General features: G+C 46.7%; 1 protein-coding gene across 7 annotated transcripts; it reads right to left on the bottom strand.

Annotated features, from left to right (window-relative positions):
• Positions 1–1,883: 1,883 nt before the first annotated feature.
• Positions 1,884–18,201, bottom strand: LOC116748684 (bcl-2-like protein 2). Of its 7 annotated transcripts, none has more exons than XM_032621796.1 (7): positions 6,176–8,675; positions 5,708–5,822; positions 4,937–5,004; positions 4,523–4,629; positions 3,974–4,061; positions 3,736–3,887; positions 1,884–2,805 (listed from the first exon to the last, which is right to left on the bottom strand). In XM_032621796.1, the coding sequence occupies exons 1-7, from the start codon at positions 6,524–6,526 to the stop codon at positions 2,766–2,768; spliced, it is 921 nt and encodes a 306-aa protein (XP_032477687.1). In that variant the 5' UTR covers positions 6,527–8,675; the 3' UTR covers positions 1,884–2,765. The 7 variants fall into 7 exon arrangements, 6 of the variants coding, with proteins under 6 accessions (XP_032477687.1, XP_032477693.1, XP_032477692.1 ...); XM_032621802.1 differs by lacking the exon at positions 6,176–8,675 and adding an exon at positions 5,972–6,067 and having other exon boundaries at positions 2,605–2,805; XR_004348310.1 differs by lacking the exons at positions 1,884–2,805; positions 3,736–3,887; positions 3,974–4,061; ... (1 more) ...; positions 4,937–5,004; positions 5,708–5,822 and adding exons at positions 13,281–16,173; positions 16,803–17,242; positions 17,720–17,807; positions 18,108–18,201 and having other exon boundaries at positions 6,878–6,889.
• Between the last annotated feature and the right edge of the window lie 47 nt (positions 18,202–18,248).

The raw sequence follows: 18,248 nt of genomic DNA, 5'->3' as shown, positions 1-18,248 counted from the left end.
GAGAGCCACTTCTTTAACCTAAGATTATCGAAGAGAGCATCTCGGTCAGTGGCAATCATGAACAAAAATCCTAGGAACAGAAGTGAACGGCACAATAGAACATATAGAGGTTTAAATATTTACAAACTCTGTAAGTAATGGAGGGTCTACAAAAAGGGGTGTGTGTGTGATATAGTACCAAAGGCTTTTAAGACCAATCTAACATTAGAATATAAAATGGAAAAATTAGGTCATTAACACGACCAAGTAACTCAACTACTAAACTTAAGGATACTCAAACAACGAAAGCCACTTGTCCTAATTAATGGAACAATCCAAAATAAGTTAGCTAGGACTTCCCTGCCGCAGTGGTTAAGAATCTGCCTGCCAACACAGCGTTAAGAGGTTCGAGCCCTGGGTCCAGGAATCCCACATGCTGTGGAGCAACTAAGCCCATGCACCACAACTACTGAAGCCTGCGTGCCTAGAGCCCGTGCTCCGCAATTAAGAGTAGGCCCCGCTCGCCGCAACTAGAGCAAGCTCGCATGCAGCAACAAAGACCCAACGCAGCCATAAATAAAAATAAATTTATAAAAAAACGAAAACAAGTTAGCTGAACGTATTAAGTGACCACTGAACTGCTAAACATAAGCTTTGCAATTATCTTTAAATGTTAACTTTTATTAATAAATAATTTCTTTTATTTCTGGCTGTGTTGGGTCTTCGTTGCTGTACACAGGCTTTCTCTAGTTGCAGCGAGCAAGGTCTACTCTTCGTTGCGGTGCACAGGCTTCATTGCAGTGGCTTCTTGTTGCAAAGCACGGGCTCTAGGTATGCGGGCTTCAGTAGCTGTGGCACATGGGCTCAGTAGTTGTAGCTCGCGGGTTCCAGAGTGCAGGCTCAGTAGTTGTGGCGCACGGGCTTAGTTGCTCTGGGGCATGTGGGATGTTCCTGGACCAGGGCTTGAAACCGTGTCCATTGCACTGGCAGGCGGATTCTTTTTTTTTTTTTGCGGCATGAGGGCCTCTCACTGTTGTGGCCTCTCCTGTTGTGGAACACAGGCTCCGGACGCGCAGGCTCGGTGGCCATGGCTCACGGGCCTAGCCACCCTGTGGCATGTGGGATCTTCCCAGACCGGGGCACGAACCCGTATCCCCTGCATCGGCAGGCGGACTCTCAACCACTGCGCCACCAGGGAAGCCCCAGCAGGCAGATTCTTAACCACTGAGTCACCAGGGAAGCCCTAATTTTTTTTTTTAATTTATTTTGGCTATATTGGGTCTTCATTGCTGTGTACAGGCTTCTCATTGTGGTGGCCTCACCCCTTGCGGAGCACAGGCTCTAGGAATGTGGGCCTCAGTAACTGCAGCACAGGGGCCCAGGTGCTCCGCGGCATGTGGGATCCTCCAAGACCAGGGCCCAAACCCATGTCCCCCGCATTGGCAGGCGGACTCTCAACCACTGCGCCACCAGGGAAGTCCCCCTAATTATTTTTTTCCCTCGTTTTTTGAGCCTACCTTGGGATAGAGAAGACAAAAAAGGCTACCCACACGCCAACATAAGAATCTAGTGCTGTTGATGTGGATAATTCATTTGCACACAAATTTTATCAAGAGGACACACTAAAGTGCTATTAGAGCACTCTAATCTGGCCATTCCTTTATATTCCCAGGCTCATTTAATGTACCTCTCAAATGCCAATCAGGGCTACATGCTTTCCAGAAAACCCCATCAAGCTCAGCTAAACGCACAATGTTCCTGCTAGTTGTACTTCTGACTCCTACTCCTTAGGTGGGAACTTCCCCTCCACAACACCAGCATTTCCAGAAAGGAGAATTAACAGCCATCTGGGATTTAAGAGACAACAGGAAGATAAATAATCCATACACCCAAAAGGCCAAACATTTTTTATTTTCAAAAACAACTTTATTCATGACACATATTAAAAAAAAAACTCCCACCCCCTGGAAATGAGCTAAAAAAATAAACAAAATCCACCTCCCACCTCCCTGTCCCCACTTCCTCCCATTCCCTCCAAACAAAAGGGAAAAAAAGGCAAAGGAAAACAAAACAAAACAAAAAACTGAAAAACAAAAAACACCCCAAAACCCCCCAAAACAAGGTAGTGCATTTCCCCAGGGGAAAGGGGAATTTACACTGGAGCCGCTGGGAGCGGATCGGAGATCTTCCGGCTACAGAAACCTGCAAAGAAAGACACTCAAAACAGAAAAAGAAACACAAAAGGAAACAAAATAGATCACCAGGCAATCTGGAGGGGCAGGGAGCCAGAAAAGAGGGGGGGTGGGGTGGGTGGTAGACCTGGCAGGACAGGAACAGGCAGGAGGGGACTGTGAAAGCTAGGGAGAAGATGGAGGGAAGGTAACAAGCAGAACAGTTTGGTGTCCTTCCAGAGCCCTGGGTAAAAAAAAAACCCTCCTACCACCCATGCCCACCTACCCTTGAGCAGCCCACAACGGGGCAAAGGGGCACAGGGAAACAGGGGGAGCAGCTTGCGCGGTTGAGACGTGTCCATGGCGAATCCCCAGAGTGAATGAGCAGCCCCCTGCCCCACTCCCTGGGCCTTCCCTTACTCCCCAAAGCAGGTCCCTCCTCAGCAGTTAGTTATGGGATTCTCCCCCCTTCCACAGTATATCTTTTTTTTTTTAAAAAATATTTTTTTCCATCAAGGTCATCTTCTGTTTTTCTTTTTTTTTTTTTTTTAAATTCTTTTTTTTTTTCCTTCTTTCCTCTTTTTTTCCTCTCTCTCCTCCTAATACACACTTTTTTTAGTAAGGGGAATACCATGATGTCGCTCTAGCCCGGCCCCTGGAAGAAAGAAGGAGAGTTAGGTGTTAACATGATCACTAAATAGTTCAGTACAAGCCCCTCCCCGTGGGCCCTCGCCCCAGTTATTGAGAAGGGAAGAGGGGAAAGAAGTTTCCCAAGTCCTAAAACTGACCCCCACAATCCCAGAAATAGTGACACACCTGGCAAATGGGAGTGGGGAATTAACTGTTATTACCTCGCCAAACAGTGGCAATAAAGAAATGCATCTGAGACATAGGAGCAAGAAAAAAAGGACTCATTGTTTATCCAGATTCCAGTTCTCCACAGCTCTTAAAAGCGAGGCTCTCACCAACAGATCCTCCCTAACTCCTGGGAGCTGACAGATAAATCTTATGAAAAGCCAAGGTCTATATGCCTAAACTGTCTATTTAAATGTAAAGAAACGGAAGTAAAGTGAAGCAACAACATGGGTGCCACACTAGGCCCAGCGAGAAAGTTGCAAAAGACTGGCTAAAGAGTAAATATCTCGATATCCTCCCACATGGCTGTTGAGGAGGATCAACTAGCCTCTGGTTTTCTTCCAAGGGAGGTTCAAACTTCAGCCCCTCCCTAACTCTGAGAAAAGTAGCAAAGGTCCAAACAGTGCTTTCACTGCTCTGAGGCCCTGTTCTTCCCCGGAGTTCTGTGTAAACACCTTCACTGCCATCAACTCTCAAGGAAAAAAAGGCTGGGTGGAGAAGCATCTCTCAGAACAGGGTGGAGAGATCCAGCCCTTATCACCAATTCCTGCTCCAGAAAAAGATGACTGGCCTCCTGGCCTGCAACTACCTTCCTCACCCTGCACAGGCAGGAGACCAAGTCCCCGGAACCAAGGGGAGGGTAAAGGAGGGAGGTTCCTCAGATGAGGAGAGAAGGAAGCATACAGGGCTCATGGGAGGCGGGGGAGAGGAGCAGCCCATCTATCCTGACCTGTAGACGCGACCCCGGGGCCTGCTGTTAAAACCACTGTAGAATCGAGAACGGGAACTGTTGTAGTTGGTGGTCCGGGCACGGTATCGGGCTCTCGGGAAACCCCGGTCTGTTGTGCTGATGCCTGGTCTGTTGGTTCGTTTTGGGATCACCTGAGAATGACACGTACAACACAATGCCTTAGAGCCAACCTGGAGAACTTACAGAGAACCAGAACAGCAAAGGGCACAGGGCTTACCTTGATTTGTCTTCCTCTAAATAGGGACTCATCTAAGGCCAAGGAAGTCCTCACTGACTCTTTGTCTGAGAACTCTATATATGCAAACCTGAAAAGGGTAATTGCCACTTTATCTGAGGATACAAATAGCAGCTCACAGGTCAAATCCAACTTGCAGGCATGCTTTGTTTGAGTACAGTGTGTTCATATTTTTAATTATTTGTCCAAAAAATTCTTAATGGAAGATTTTAATCAAAATTTGCAGCTACTCTTGGAAAATTATAAGATAGGATACAGAGGGCCTGGTTTTCCGCAAGGCAGAAAACGGTGGGGGCCATGCAGAAGGCGCCCCCCCTTATAGTTCATGATCCCCCCAACACCCAGCCCCCATCTCTGTTATCTGTTGGGCCCCTGAAGGCAATTTTATGTGCAATCCTTGATATGTATCAACATTAACACCTATCTTAAAAGATAAACTACTTTAACATCTAGGTAACTTACTGCTCAATATAAAATATAATTTATTTATTTTTTAACTGTGACTAAAATGACCTCAACTTCCCCACTTACCCTTTGGGATGGCCACTAAATTTGTCACATAGTATAGTAACACGGTTGACTGAACCACAGCCATGAAAGTGTGCTTCCAGCTCTTCTGCTGTTGCACCATAGTCCACCTGTGGGGGGTACATTTCACAGGTAACAGGGCAAACTCCCATCTCCACAGGTACTCTGCCTAGCCTCTGCGCTGGGCCATCCATACACACCAAAGCACATCAATATCTAGCTCTCTAAGGAACTAACCTCTTTTCCTTCCAACCCCAGAGCCTCTGCTAATCACCATTACCTTTCATCTCATTCCAACCCTCCCTCCACCCCTTAAATCCACCACCTACCCTGGAAATGGTTCCTTTCAAGACTCCTAATAAATAATCCCCCAAACTAAGAGCTTTCCCCAACCCTAGTCAAGGCTCTGGTACATACATTGCCAACATAGATGGAACGGGCATCAGCCTCCATCTTCTCCTCAATGGACATGATCACTGGGCCAGCTTTGAAGAAAAAAGGATCAGGAAAAAAACGCTTGTTTTCTACTTGGCCAATCTATACACCACTACCACCACCACAAGCAGCAGCAAAGGTAAAGATTTTGGTCTGTTCTGTTCCCTGCTGTACCCATTACCTAGAAAAGTCTAGCATGCAGTAGGTGCTCACCAAATACTTGAAAAATTAAGGAATAGGTTAATACAGTCTTAAAAAGAAAACAATACAGGGATTCCCTCCTGCCCCCAAATCAAGTACCTATTGAGTAGCTTCGGTTAAAATGATTTGAAAAGTGAACAAAATTAAGTCGGCTGAGGCTGGACATTTCTAGATTAGAGGAGAAGCCCCCTGAAGCTGAGCAGTTTATCTTAGGACTCCTAACTAAAGGTCTCCAACTGAAAGAAAAACTATTGGACTTGAAGGTCAAATACCACCTGGCAACCTCCAAAAAGGGTAGTGGAAGACTAAGAACAAAGAGCAACACATTTGTAACAGGGACAAAGGGAGGCACAAGACTACCATCACCAAAACATAGGCCCCGTCTCACAAAGGTCAGAAAAACACACAATGGACTATGACTGCAGCAACTGCCCGGTAATTGCTCAGACAAGCAGCTCCAAGGTTCCGAGCATCTAATTCCATATAAACGGTGCTCCGATAACCCTTCCAATCTCAAGACCCGGGTTCCGCGTGCAACCGCCAGTTACTCACCATTGCCTGGAGGTGGACTCATATTCATCTGCTTCTCTACCTCGTTCTGTAGCTCCTTTAGCTTCTCAGCTTCTTCCTCCATCTCCCTGACTCGAGCTTTGATCGCTTCCAGCTCCTACAATGAGTGGGGAGGGTATGGAGGACAGCTTAAGAGGAACCAACGCAGGGGCTCTACCCTGCTCTCCTTCCGCGCGCGGCCCCAGCCATGCGCGGCCATTTCTCTCGCCCCACGCGAGGGTCGTAATGAAAAGAAAACCAAGCTACCTTCTCTAGAACAACACTAGGCACCCATGACGCCCGAATCAACCCGGCTGGGCCCCTTCTGGCGGTCGAGGCTGCCTCCCCAGCCCGGCCCCAGCCACGTTATTCCCCGCCCACCCCCATCCCCCGCCCGCCTCCCGCTCGCCTGAGCTCTGGGCCTCCCGTGACACGGCCGGCCGGCCTGCTCGCTCGCCCTCCTTCCCTCACCGGGTCCTCAATGGCGCCGTCCCCCGGGTCACCCTCGACCAGTCCCGGCTCCTCCTCCTCCTCCTGGCTGCCGGGGGCTCCCGAGCCAGGCCCAGGGCCCGGAGCTCCCGGGGGGGCACGGGGCCGGGGCGGCTCCTCTTCGGGCTCGGGCTCCGGCTCGGGCTCCAACAGCAGCTCCTCAGGCTCCAGTTCCTCAGACTCCAAGCCGTTCCCGTAGTCCCCTGCGCCCCCCGGGGCCCCCTCCCCGGCCTCCCCACCGGCCCCGGGCACAAGATGGCGCCGCCGCCCCGGCCCGGAGCCCCGACCGCCCGCAGCCCCCGCTGCTGCTGCCGCCGCCGCCGCCGCCGCCATCGCCGCTCAGACTGGGGCCAGCCGCCCAGCGATTGGAGAGCTGCGCCGGCCACGCCGAGGATTCATTAGTCAAGCAGCCTGCCCGTCACCACGAGCTAGGACTCCATTGGGGAATATTACTAGGCAATCAAATAAGACCCCATCCCTAAGGCGGGGGATTGCGCCAAATCCTTAAATCCCGGTAGGAGAACTCGGTCTGTCAATCAACACCCGTCCCACCTCCTCTGAAGTCCTTAGGTAACAATACCGCCTAGCTGTGACGACATTCCTGCTTCTCCCCCGCCTAAGGGCGGGTCCGCGAAGTATGACGGTCGGTGATTGGCCGCTGGCAAGGCGAGTGGAAAGGACCAATCTTCCGATCGCCTCGCCGAAGTGGCCCAGCCTCAGATGCCGATTGGCTCGCGAGATTCGAAGGGCTGACACCCGTTTCGTGACAGGTGAACCTTGCCCCCGAACGGACTGCCGGGCTCCCAGTGAAAGCCGAGGTCACATGACTGGTCTTTAGGAGGCGGCCATCTTGATGCTGCTGGTTGCCAACTAGTGAGTTCTTGGAAGGCAGAGCCCGGAAATACTGCGGCGGTTTCTGGAAACTGGTCTTCTACCAGGAATGAACCAGTAGATGGGATGTTGCTGGAAATGGAGGGTTCTGAATGGCGCTCTCTGGGAAGGAGCTTATCTTTCCCACCCAGGTTACTGGCACCACCATCCACCAGGTCTCCCCAAACCAGAAAGCAGGGAGGAATCCTCACTCCAGTACTAGTCATGAGCCCTGTATGTGCTGTCTTCCGCACAGGCATACTTTCCAAGCATTCTGCTCATGCCCCAGTTTCATTTCTTCTTTTGCTTGGACTGTTTGCTGCAGCCGCTTAATGGGTCAGCTTCCAGTGGGTCACCACTCCAATCCACACTGGCCAGGTTAACTCTCAGAACTCCTTACTGAGGCCTTGGAGACCTCCAGACCAGGCTACCAAGTGAATGTTGTTTCCACACTTTTCATTCCAGTGGGTGTATCTGCACCCAGGTCTGTGCCTCTGTACATGCAGTCCTTCTTCAGCCAGACCACTGCAAACCCCATCATCACCTCCTCTGTGAAGCCTTCCACTAACTGGCCTCCCCTCCTCTCCCATGACAAGCGGGCCTACCTCCACTGTGCACTTAATCATTTTGTGCTTCCTTTCCTAACTAGAGCTTGTGAGAGCTTGGAGATGAGAGGCTGGATTCTATCTACATTTGCATCTCCACCGTGGAGCAATATGCCTAGCACATAGTATCCAAATAAATGTTTGTTGACCAAAGGGTACACAGACTGGGGATCTGGGTGCCACCCTTCATCTACAGCGCTTTCCCAGACCCTCCTTCAGACCCCAAAGGAATTCCACCTCATCGTTGCACTCTGAGATACCAATGAGACCTAGCCCTGGAAAGCAGGGTTGCCATAGTTTAGTGGTGATCCTACACATTTATTAAAAAGAAAGGAACGGCAGTGCTAAGTTTGCAAGAGGGATAGCTGCAGCCAGACCAAGCTATGGTTTGAGAGCCAGATTCACATGAGCCCAACCAAATAGTTATTCAAATAACCTGGAGAGGATGTACATGACTTGGTAGAGGGATTTGAACAAGAGGAGATTCCTACTAGCAAACCAAAAGTCAAAAGCTTCACAGTATACCCCACTCTTCCCCTCACCCTCATTTTTTCACACAAATCCTTACCTCAGGAACAGGAGAACTTGGAGCAGAGTCACAGTTGCTTAAAATTTCACTGAAAATTACTTCATCAGCCATCTCAGCTTCAGTGGTCTGGGAGAACTAAGTTGAACACCGCAGACAAGCTCTAAAAGATTGTGAGTTTGCTGGAAGAAAAATCTTTTCTACTGATTTTAACCAAATCAAGACTTGGATGTTTATTGATACCTAATTTAAACTAAGAAAGCCAGTTAAGGGAAATGTGATTTTTAAAAGAATGCCTTTGAACCACAGTTTTGTTGAGCACTGGATTTTGTAACAGGCAGCATCCTAGACTCCTTGTTATGTTATCTCATTGAACTCTCATAACATTATGAAGCAAATAGTCCCCAAACCATAACCTTTTTTAGGGATGAGGAAAGAATGAAGTAACTCCCCCAAGTCATAACTAATTAGAAGTGAGCAGGGAATCCAAAACCAGATTTCAAAGCTCAGATCAAAATTTCTGTAAGGTCTGTTTTAATACACAAAGATAACATTACGTACAATGCTGAAGCTGGAAAAAGACTAAATTCCAATAAGAGATAAATGTTTAGGCAAACTATAATTACATCACAAGATTATTATGCACCTATTTTTATTTTTTTATGCGCCTATTTTTTTACAAAAAGGTTTACATGTGTGTGATAACTTATAAAAATAATTTTTGTTAGGTCAAAGAAGTAGGATGTAAAATTGTATATAAAGTATGATTAAAATTATGTATATCTGATTTTTAAAAAAACAACTTGGGCATTGGAGAAAAAAAGGAATAAGAACCAGTACAATCTGTTCTTTGGCAATATGCAACAAAAGTTTTTAAAATGTTGAGATTCTTAACACAGTAATTGTATTTCTTATAATCTGTTCTAAAGAAATAATCTAAAACCTAGGTAAACATCTGAGAGTAAAGGTGTTCATCAAAGTGAAAAAAAATGTAAACAACTTGATTGTCCAAGTGGGCACTTTTCAGGAAAATTGTTATACACATATATATGTAATTTTATATAGTCATTATGTCTTCAAAACATTTTTAATGACAAGGAAAATGCTTGCAATATAATGGTAAGCAGAATTGCAGTGTACAAAATTGTATATACAAAAAAAAATTGTATATACAGTATGATCATAAAATATAAGCACAGACAACTGATGGAAAAGAAATATACCAAAATGTTAATAGTGATTCTCTCTGGGTAGTAGGCTTATTATGATTGATCTTCTTTATAATTTTCTATGTTCTATGATTTTTCCCACAATATCATATATTATTTTTATTTAAAATTAAAAAAAAACACTCCAGCTTCCAAACTTACTCTAATAAGCATGATTACTTTTACAAACACATTTTAAAAAGATATTTGAATGGTGATCTGTAATATAGTTCCCTATTAGACTGAAAGTGTAAAAAGCAGGGACACCTTCTTAATTATATTTGTATTGCCATTGGCTATTATTGTGTGCTCAATAAATGTTAACTGAATGAATGATCTTCTGTAATAAATTTATATCCTGCCTGTTGTTGATGCATAGAGAACATCAAAGAGGTAAGTTTTCCTCTGAGAATGAATTTTTTTTAATTGGTATGTAATGATGTAAGATTCACCCATTATAAGTATACTTTTCCTTCAGTAATAACCTATCAATAGAGGGCCATGGAGTTTCGGAAAAACTGAAACTCAGTGATGTTTTGCCCTAGAAGAAGGAAAAGTGTGTTAACAAAAGTGAATGATCTGTTGAGTTGAGAAAAGGAGAATTAAATCAGTAAAAATGGACGAGGGCATGTCCAGTTCTGTCCAGAAGGGAAAAGTTTTCTCACCAAACATAAATACTTGGCTTCCTAGTAGTTTCATCCCCATTTTTAACTCCTGCTTTGAAAATTTTACCTTTACTGGCTGCAATAATTCCCTCTAATCTAGAAGTACATTGTTTAATATGGTAGCCACTCGTCACACGTGGCTACTGAGCACTTGAAATGTGAATGGTGCTCTGAATTGAGATGCGCTGGAAGTGTCAGATATACACTGAGTTTCAAAGACTCAGGATGAAAAAGATACTTATGTAAAATAATAATTGTTCAGTATTAATTACAGATTGAAATTTTAGTAGTCTTTATATACTAGGTTTAAAAAAATACTATTAAAATTAGTTTTACCTGTTTCTTTTTGGCTTTTTTAATGAGGCTACTAAAAAACGTAAAACTACATATGTGGCTTGCATTATATATATATTTTTTGACTTTTTAAAAATTTTGATTGGAGTATAGTTGCTTTACATGACTTGCACTATATTTCTATTGGACAATGTTGACACAGAACCTTGGAGCCTTGATCATTTCCTTACCTCTGTTTTGGAGCCAACTCCAATTACTTTCTAATGCAAAGTCTGGCCCGACCTACCTTAACACCCTAGGTCCAACCTTGCATGGAAGTGGGGGGGCCATTTAAGTGAGAAGGAGCCTCTCTTGGGCTGCTTAATTTCCATTCTGCTTGGTTAACTTTTAGAAGACTTTGTACCTGAAAAACTTCTTTTTTATATGTTCCTTATAAAAAAATCCTAAAATACTGATAGCAAAAAGAAAAAATAAAATCACCCATAAAATCCACCACCCAGAGATAATCACTAATGATATTTTGGCATATACCCTTCCTGAAACTTTCAATACACAAATACATATAGAGGTATATATATGTGGGTGTATATACATATTTTTTTTAGCAAAATGGGATCATACCATATATTCTGTTTTCTAATCTATTATTTTTACCTAATAAGATAACAGAAATATTTTTCCATGTCAATAAAAATATTTTTCCAATTTCATTTTTCATGACTTTACTCAGAAGTTACCTTAGAAATGAGGCCTTCCCCATTCACTCTATTTAACATTGAAACCTATACATACACCTTCCCAATCCTACCCTAATGAATTATTTTTCTCCATAGCATTTGGCACCTAACATGAAATGTTATGTTAATGAACGTCGTGAAATTTATTTATGTAGGTAGGTAGTTATTTAGCTTTTGTTTGTTTCCATTACTAGAATGAAAGTAACATGAAAGCAGAAATTTGTGCCTGTTTGTTCACTTCTCTACCTCAGTGCCTAGAATTGTTCTCAGCACACCTAAGATGCTTGAATATTTGCTGAATGAATGAATGACTGAATGAGTAAAAAACTAGATAGCATTCCATTATATTATGTTTTCTGGTTGATTTTTAAAATATTGTTAATTTATTTGTATCTCACCTGTATCCACATTTAAGGCAGCTTTTAAAGTTTTCAAGGGATCTGCTCTCAACTAAAAACACAGAATATTTATAATCCATCCATTTGCTAGGAAGTGTAACTAAATGTTGCCCAATTTTTATCAAAAGTATCATTTGGAGAAATAACATTCACAGAGAACTGTCTGAAGAATAAACAATCCATCTGTCCATTTAGATAGTCTGAAATTTAGCCCTATTTTAAACTATGGCATCATAGGGCATATTTGAGCTAAACTGTGACGATCCTGATAGAACAAGCTTAGGACCTGCTGAATCCCCATTTGGTGTTTCTGCAAGAAACGGTAGTGTAAAACTCAACATCATATTTGCTGTCAGGTGTTATAGAGGGTGGTGTCCACTATATCATTCAGTGTCTTCTCAGAAGAGCCACAAAAGTTTTTGCCTACCTTGAGGAACTGAAAGGTTTTACAAATCCTAGGAGGGATGTGAATCTCATTGTGTTTTCCAATTTTCTTTAGCTGCCAAGAAGCTCAGAGTTGAATTCATAGCCTACCTTTAGTATTTGGGAATACTGCTTATAGAATCCTTTTCTGTGTTCGTTTTCCTTTTTGCTGTCATTTTATTATAATATTTCAATTTTCCTTTTACCCTTACTTTAAAAATCTATATTTTCCTATTGTTTTGTCTTTTGTGTATTATAGTAAGATGCTGCAAATGCTTTTTGGAATTAGGCAAACTATAAACCAGTCAAACTACAGTAGGGATAAATACACTAGCTATCATAGCCTGATGATATTAACTATTAAGAGCATCTAATTCCCTTTTCCCTAGAGCCATGTTCACCAAGCCACTCTCTGATTTTAACATGGCTTGTCCCGTAGATTTTTCTATATAAAGAGAATAGAAATACAACACTGGATTCCTCTAAGCAGTGTATTTCTCACTACAATTTAACACATATACCCAAATACCATTATATTGCATTGGATTATAGAAAGACTAGAAACTCCCACTTGTAAATTAAAATTAAGATCACTACTCCTGTCAGACATGATTTTGATGTGGTCCTAGACTAGAAGTACAGAGGGATGGGCTGAACAATTCCTGTAGATCCCATCCAGTTTAGCAGTTTGCATTACAATGGCTGAAACCAAATGTCTCAGGGGAGCAGGAAAGTAAGCAAGGGCTCCATTTTTGCCAGACTTATTTTAAGTCTGAAGTAGGCAGCAGGATATTGAGGAGAAATGCTCATTATCACATACTTCTGATTTAGCAGCTGAACCACAACAGGGGACTTGATTACATCATAAAGATTTTTGGTAGGTTTTGTTTGTTTTGTTTTGGGTTTTGTTGTGGCCATCCCAAAGTACCATATACACACACCCTCTCAATGCTTGGGTTGGCACAGATGGAGATCTTGGCTTTGGGCATTTGGCTAGGATGGGGGGATGGGAGAACAACTCTGATTTTCTTTTTTCTTTTTTTTTTTTTGGCTGCATGGCGCAGCTTGTGGGATCTTAGTTCCCTGGCCAGGGATCGAAACCGGGCCCTCGGCAGTGAAAGTGCAGAGTCCTAACCACTAAACCGCTGGGGAATTCCCTCCTTTTTTTTTTTTTTTTTTTTAATTTTTTTATCTCAATACTTTCCCAAATCCCTATTAATCTCATTCTTGGCCTTAACAAGGTCATGATGAGATGCTTAGATCAAGAAATGTCCTGACCCCAGGCTATACAGTATAGAAGTCACAAACCCTGCTCAGTCCTTCTCATTAAACTTCTGGGTTTTATTTATTTTTTTTAATACGACCATTACATATTACACAAAAATAAAAGTCAAATGAACTTGGTATTTATAAATTATTAAATAAAAATACAGGAATATATATTTATATTTATAGAGCTTTTTCTTTTCTTCTAAACTAACCAAATCTGTTCTCCCGCCGCTTTATGATTTTAAAAAAGTAAAATAGTGTATGCCCTAGAATAAGTGGGGAGTGGGATTAATAAGTGCAGGACCTAGTTGCCCTACCTCTGCTCCTTCCTTGGCCTAAGCAAAGTCCCTATTTGTCCCTTTGGGCTCTGGAGAGCAAGAAACACCCTCTCCACCTATTTAATCTCTGAAAAATGGCAATAAGATTTATTTCCCTTATTTTAAAAAAAATGAAATGGATTTAAAAATTGGGAGCCATACTCAGCCTTCTTGGCCAAGAGCTAACCCCAAGGAACTATATGGCTCTAGAAGAGAGTCGCTAGTTTTCCCTGACAGAAGAGTCTCTGGGGTTTCCGTTCCCCCTCAAGCTCAGAAGGGCAGGACAGGTCAAAACTGCCCTCTGTGGTCCCATCCAAGCTATGCTTCCGGGAATCCAGACCAAGCCCTTTTACCATTTCAGAAAACAGCCTCTCCTTCCACCCAGGTGTGAAGGCCTCAGAGCCGGGCTTTTTGGTAACCTGACCACAGTCCCTGCTACCTCTGTTTGCTAAAGGTCCCCAGGAAAGCTACCAGGGCTAGGCGTCCTGTGGTAGAGGGTAGGGGGAAGAGTCTGACCCAAACCTGGGGGAGCACAGGCTCCAATTTGGAGCTGACGGTCTAGTCAGTGGTTTTCCAACTTTGTTTTTCAGCAGCAAACCCCTTAATGCAAATAAAATCTTACCCTGAACCCCGATATGTAAGACAGCTACAGGGGAGCTGTTCTGTTTGAGGGCAAGTCACCTGGCCTGCTCAGTGCCCCCGCCTCATCTCCCCCAAGGACTCCTGAGGCAACCCTAGGAAACTTTGGGGCTCTGCCAAGCAGTTGGAAAACCACTGGCCTAGTTTGTCCTGAGCAAGTCAGAGACCCCCCCCACCCCAACTGCCTGCCACAGACTGGCTCTGAGTGCCTGGTACCAGCATACTCACAACAGACCAAGTGGCCCATGCAGTCCACCACCTCCCCTATAAATACCGTTAAAAAGTGCAGCCCTCTCTCAAAAGCAAAAGTCTGAGCTAAACACCTGAGGCCAATTTTGGTCCCACATTCTTGTGAGTACAACTATGTTGCCACATTCTGGGACCAAGTGAAAATCTCCAAGAGTCAACCATGGTCTAGCTAAGCTGGTCAGTGCTCAGGATCAAGGGCAGGGTTCTAGAGCACTGTGTCAGAAGAAGTCAGCATTGGAGAGCAGCAATTTTAGCACCTAGGAAAGTGCAGCAGTGAGGTCTGGCTCAGGGCATACATCTGGAGTGAAATCATGTCTTTCTCAAAAGAAAAAGCTGTCATCTGAATCTGTTATAGAGAACAGGGAGCTCTAAAGTTAACATCCTCAGACTCTGAGGTACAGACAAGTAAAACCCATGCAAACAGCGTGGCTTCCAAGAAAATACCAATGTTTCTAGGTCCTGGGAGGTACTGTGGAACCCAGACACCTGGCCCTTAATAAAGCAGCACCAAAGCCGACCACATGGAATAGGCCAGTCACGGAGTACACGTCACCCTCACATTCATGGGGTTCAGAGCTGGAATGTTCCTCTCAAGACATCAACAGTCTCTCCGAGACACAGTGCAGGACCCAGACTGTATTCCAGATCTGCATTTACGTCCACACACTCAAAAGGAAAATTAGTAAGAGCCCCAATTTAGAGTTTAAGTTTGGGTACAAAAGGTCCCAGAGATAGGGAACACTTTAGGCACCAGTGTGCCCCAGTGGGAGAGGAGGGCAGCAGGCAGCTCCAGCTCCAGAAGCCTCCACCCCCCGCAGGCTCCGCAGCCCTGCCTTTCTGTCAGAGCCCAGGAGGCAGCAGCAAGTGCGTGATGCACAAGGAAGGGGGACAATGAAGGAACAAGGCCAGCTACAGAAGTGCTCTTCTCTCCAAAGCCCTGCTGACGACTTTCTGCAGAAAAGTTGCCAGAGCCCTCAGTTTGGATACAGTGTTTCTCCCTCAGCCTTGAGGCAGCAGGACAAGGGGAGAGGGGAGGGGACGTTGGGAGGAGGGACAGAGAGCTGCCCCTCGTTCTCACCACTGCAAGAGGGAATGTTTTCTCCTCGAGGAATCCCACTGCCACCAGACTAGACAAGCAGCCCAGCATGCACACAAGCACCCGTGCACATGCACACGCATGTCCCAGCAGTCCATGGTCACAGCCACCTCTCCCTATCCCCTGAGAACCCCAAGCTCCCATTCCAAAGGGATGTCCCTTCTGTGTTTGCCCCAAATCTCACTCACTCAAAGGAGACGCCAACCCCTTATGCAAGTCCACCTTCCTCAGGGCTGCAAATCAAGCTCTAGGTAGAGTTTCATGTGCCTACACCTATAGGCATGATCCCTCCCACCTCCCCCCAACCCTGGAATGAATCCATCTCCTGACTTTCCCAATACATTCCGCAATAGCTCCAGTTCACTCTTTCAACCGCCTGCCTGGCACACTCAGCTCTCTTGCACGCTACCTTGCCCCTTCCCATCCCCGTTCCACGCCCATCCTTTCCCCCACTTCTTCCAAGGGCATTCCTCTGCTCTGTTCCTGCTCTCCTGTCCCCCAGCCACACCTCGCCCCACCTGGCCCTGGACTTTCTCACTTGCTAGCAAAAAAGGCCCCTACAGTTACCAGGGCCCCCAGTGCCACGGCCCCCGTCAGCACTGTCCTCACTGAGGCCCAGTTCCCCTCCCGCAGACGCCGCGCCTCCTCCAGGGCCCCGTCCCCGTATAGAGCTGTGAACTCCGCCTGTGGGAGAGAAGGGAAGTAGGAGAGAAAGAAGGAGAAAGGGATATCAGGAGAGGAAAGAGTGGAGAAAAGAGGAGAGGGAGAGTTCCAGTTCCATCCACTGCAAGCACCACCCCACCCCCAGCTCCTCTCTGGCCCAAGCTCCTGGCCGCCAGCCCCTCTGATCCCCCCTGAGCGCCTGGCTCATTTGCCCTTCTCTACGTCAACTGAATCCCATCCTTTCCCTGGCCAAAAATTCTGCTCAGAACTGGCATCCTTTGCCAAGGCTTGCCTTGACCACCACCCATCCCTGATCCCTGATCCCTGACACCCCCATGCCATGTACTCCGGTGTAAAAAATTCCCGATGGCTGGATGCCATTTCTCTGCAGGCACTACACTGTCTACTGTGTATTCTGTCCTCTGCTTTGGACCATGAGCCCACCCAGTGATGACTGCATGGCAGCCCTGGAGTGCAGAGTCCAGTGATACCCATAGTGAGGGCATCTGATTCCACCCAAACAGGGAGACTCAGCCCCCGTGCCTCATTCCCAGCACAGCCGCCCCCAGCTCCAGCCAGAGCCCCCGTCTTCCCCCTGGAGACCAGCTTTTCAGAGGGATGTTCAGGGCAGCAATGGAGAAGTTTCTTACCCAGCCCCCGCTGCTGTGGATCCAGTCGGCCAGCCGCGTCTCCAGGTAGGCCACCATCCACTCCTGCACTTGTCCCACAAGTGGCTCCATCTCCTTGTTGACACTCTCAGCACACAGCGCGGCTCCAAAGACAAAGAAAGCCACAAGGCGGCCCCAGTTGGGCCCCCCTTGGAAGAGTTCATCAGAGACCTGGGTGAAGCGTTGCTGGGCCGAGCCCGGGGTCACATGCAGCTGAGCTGCCAGATCTGAGAAGGTGCGCCGGAAGCGGGTCTCGAACTCATCTCCAGCTGCCCGCATGGCTTGGTGCAGCGGGTCAGCTGCTGGGCCCTCCCCGGGGCCAGCTCCACAAACATAACCCTTCTGCCTCAGCTTATAGCCTACAAAGTCTGCCACTAGAGCCCGTGTGTCTGGGGCCGAGGCTGGGGTCGCCATCCGGGCAGCTGCAGGAGTCAAACACAAAAGACTGGCATGAATATATGGTCAGAGACCCAGAAGGAGGCATTTCAGGTTTGGCCAGCCCATGAGACAGGGAGGGAGGTGAGGGGAAATCTCAGAAACCACTGGGCCGGGACGAGTAAGAACAAGGAGATTAGGCCATGGTGTGGGGCCAGGGCATGAGGGGCTGGCCCTCAAATTCATAATATGCCAAAATAAATGTAAAACAAGTAAATTTCACCTAAAATACTTTAGATTCTTTTCATAACAAGACAACAGCAGTTCTATGACACCTCTATACCTCCCCCACCAACCCCGCCACAGTACACACCTTTTTGGCTAGAGGAAGGGGCTTAGGACCTCCCCAGAGGCAAGATGTGAAGATGCTGGCAGAGGCACAAGATGGGCGAGGAGACAGGGGCTGAAGGGAAAGGGGGAGAAGCAAAGGGTTGCCCGGGACAGAGAAGGAAGGGGACACTCACCCAGCCTGGATGGCAGCTCTTAGGACCCAGCGCTGGTGGCAAGGAGCCCCCAGCTGGGGCCTTTCATCCTCCTGCCCAGCGTGGAGCCCTGGGAAGGGGAGGGGGAGATCAGAGCTAGGTGGGGAAGACCAGGGATTAGGGTCTGGGCTGAGAAGGGCTGGGGTTGCAGCTCCCGGGACCAGGCCCCTGCCCCCAACGCTCTACCAGCTGTGTGGCCGAATCCATGTTTAATGACTGTCCTCCCGGGAAACCCAGGGCCAAGGGCTTCCTGCCGACACCATCTCTACTCCCCCGCTCCCCCCAGTGCAGCCCAAAGGCCCAGCTCCTCCCTCACCCCCACCCTCAGCCAGTCTCCAACCCCGCCTGCCTGCCAGGTTAGGGATCTCACGGGTCAGGCCGCTGCCAGGATCTGGCTGTTTCCTGGTGCAGGAGCTGGGAGGGAGGGAGAGAGGGAGGAAGGGAGGGAAGGAAGGAGGGAGGAGAAAGGGGGGGCGGGAGGGAGGGCCCGGCGCCGGGTGATGATGGGGCC

Source organism: Phocoena sinus, chromosome 2 (genome assembly GCF_008692025.1).
Source record: "Phocoena sinus isolate mPhoSin1 chromosome 2, mPhoSin1.pri, whole genome shotgun sequence".
NCBI classification, from domain to species: domain Eukaryota; kingdom Metazoa; phylum Chordata; class Mammalia; order Artiodactyla; family Phocoenidae; genus Phocoena; species Phocoena sinus.
The sequence above is the reverse complement of the archived record's forward strand: the minus strand, read 5'-3'. Positions and strand labels throughout refer to the sequence as shown.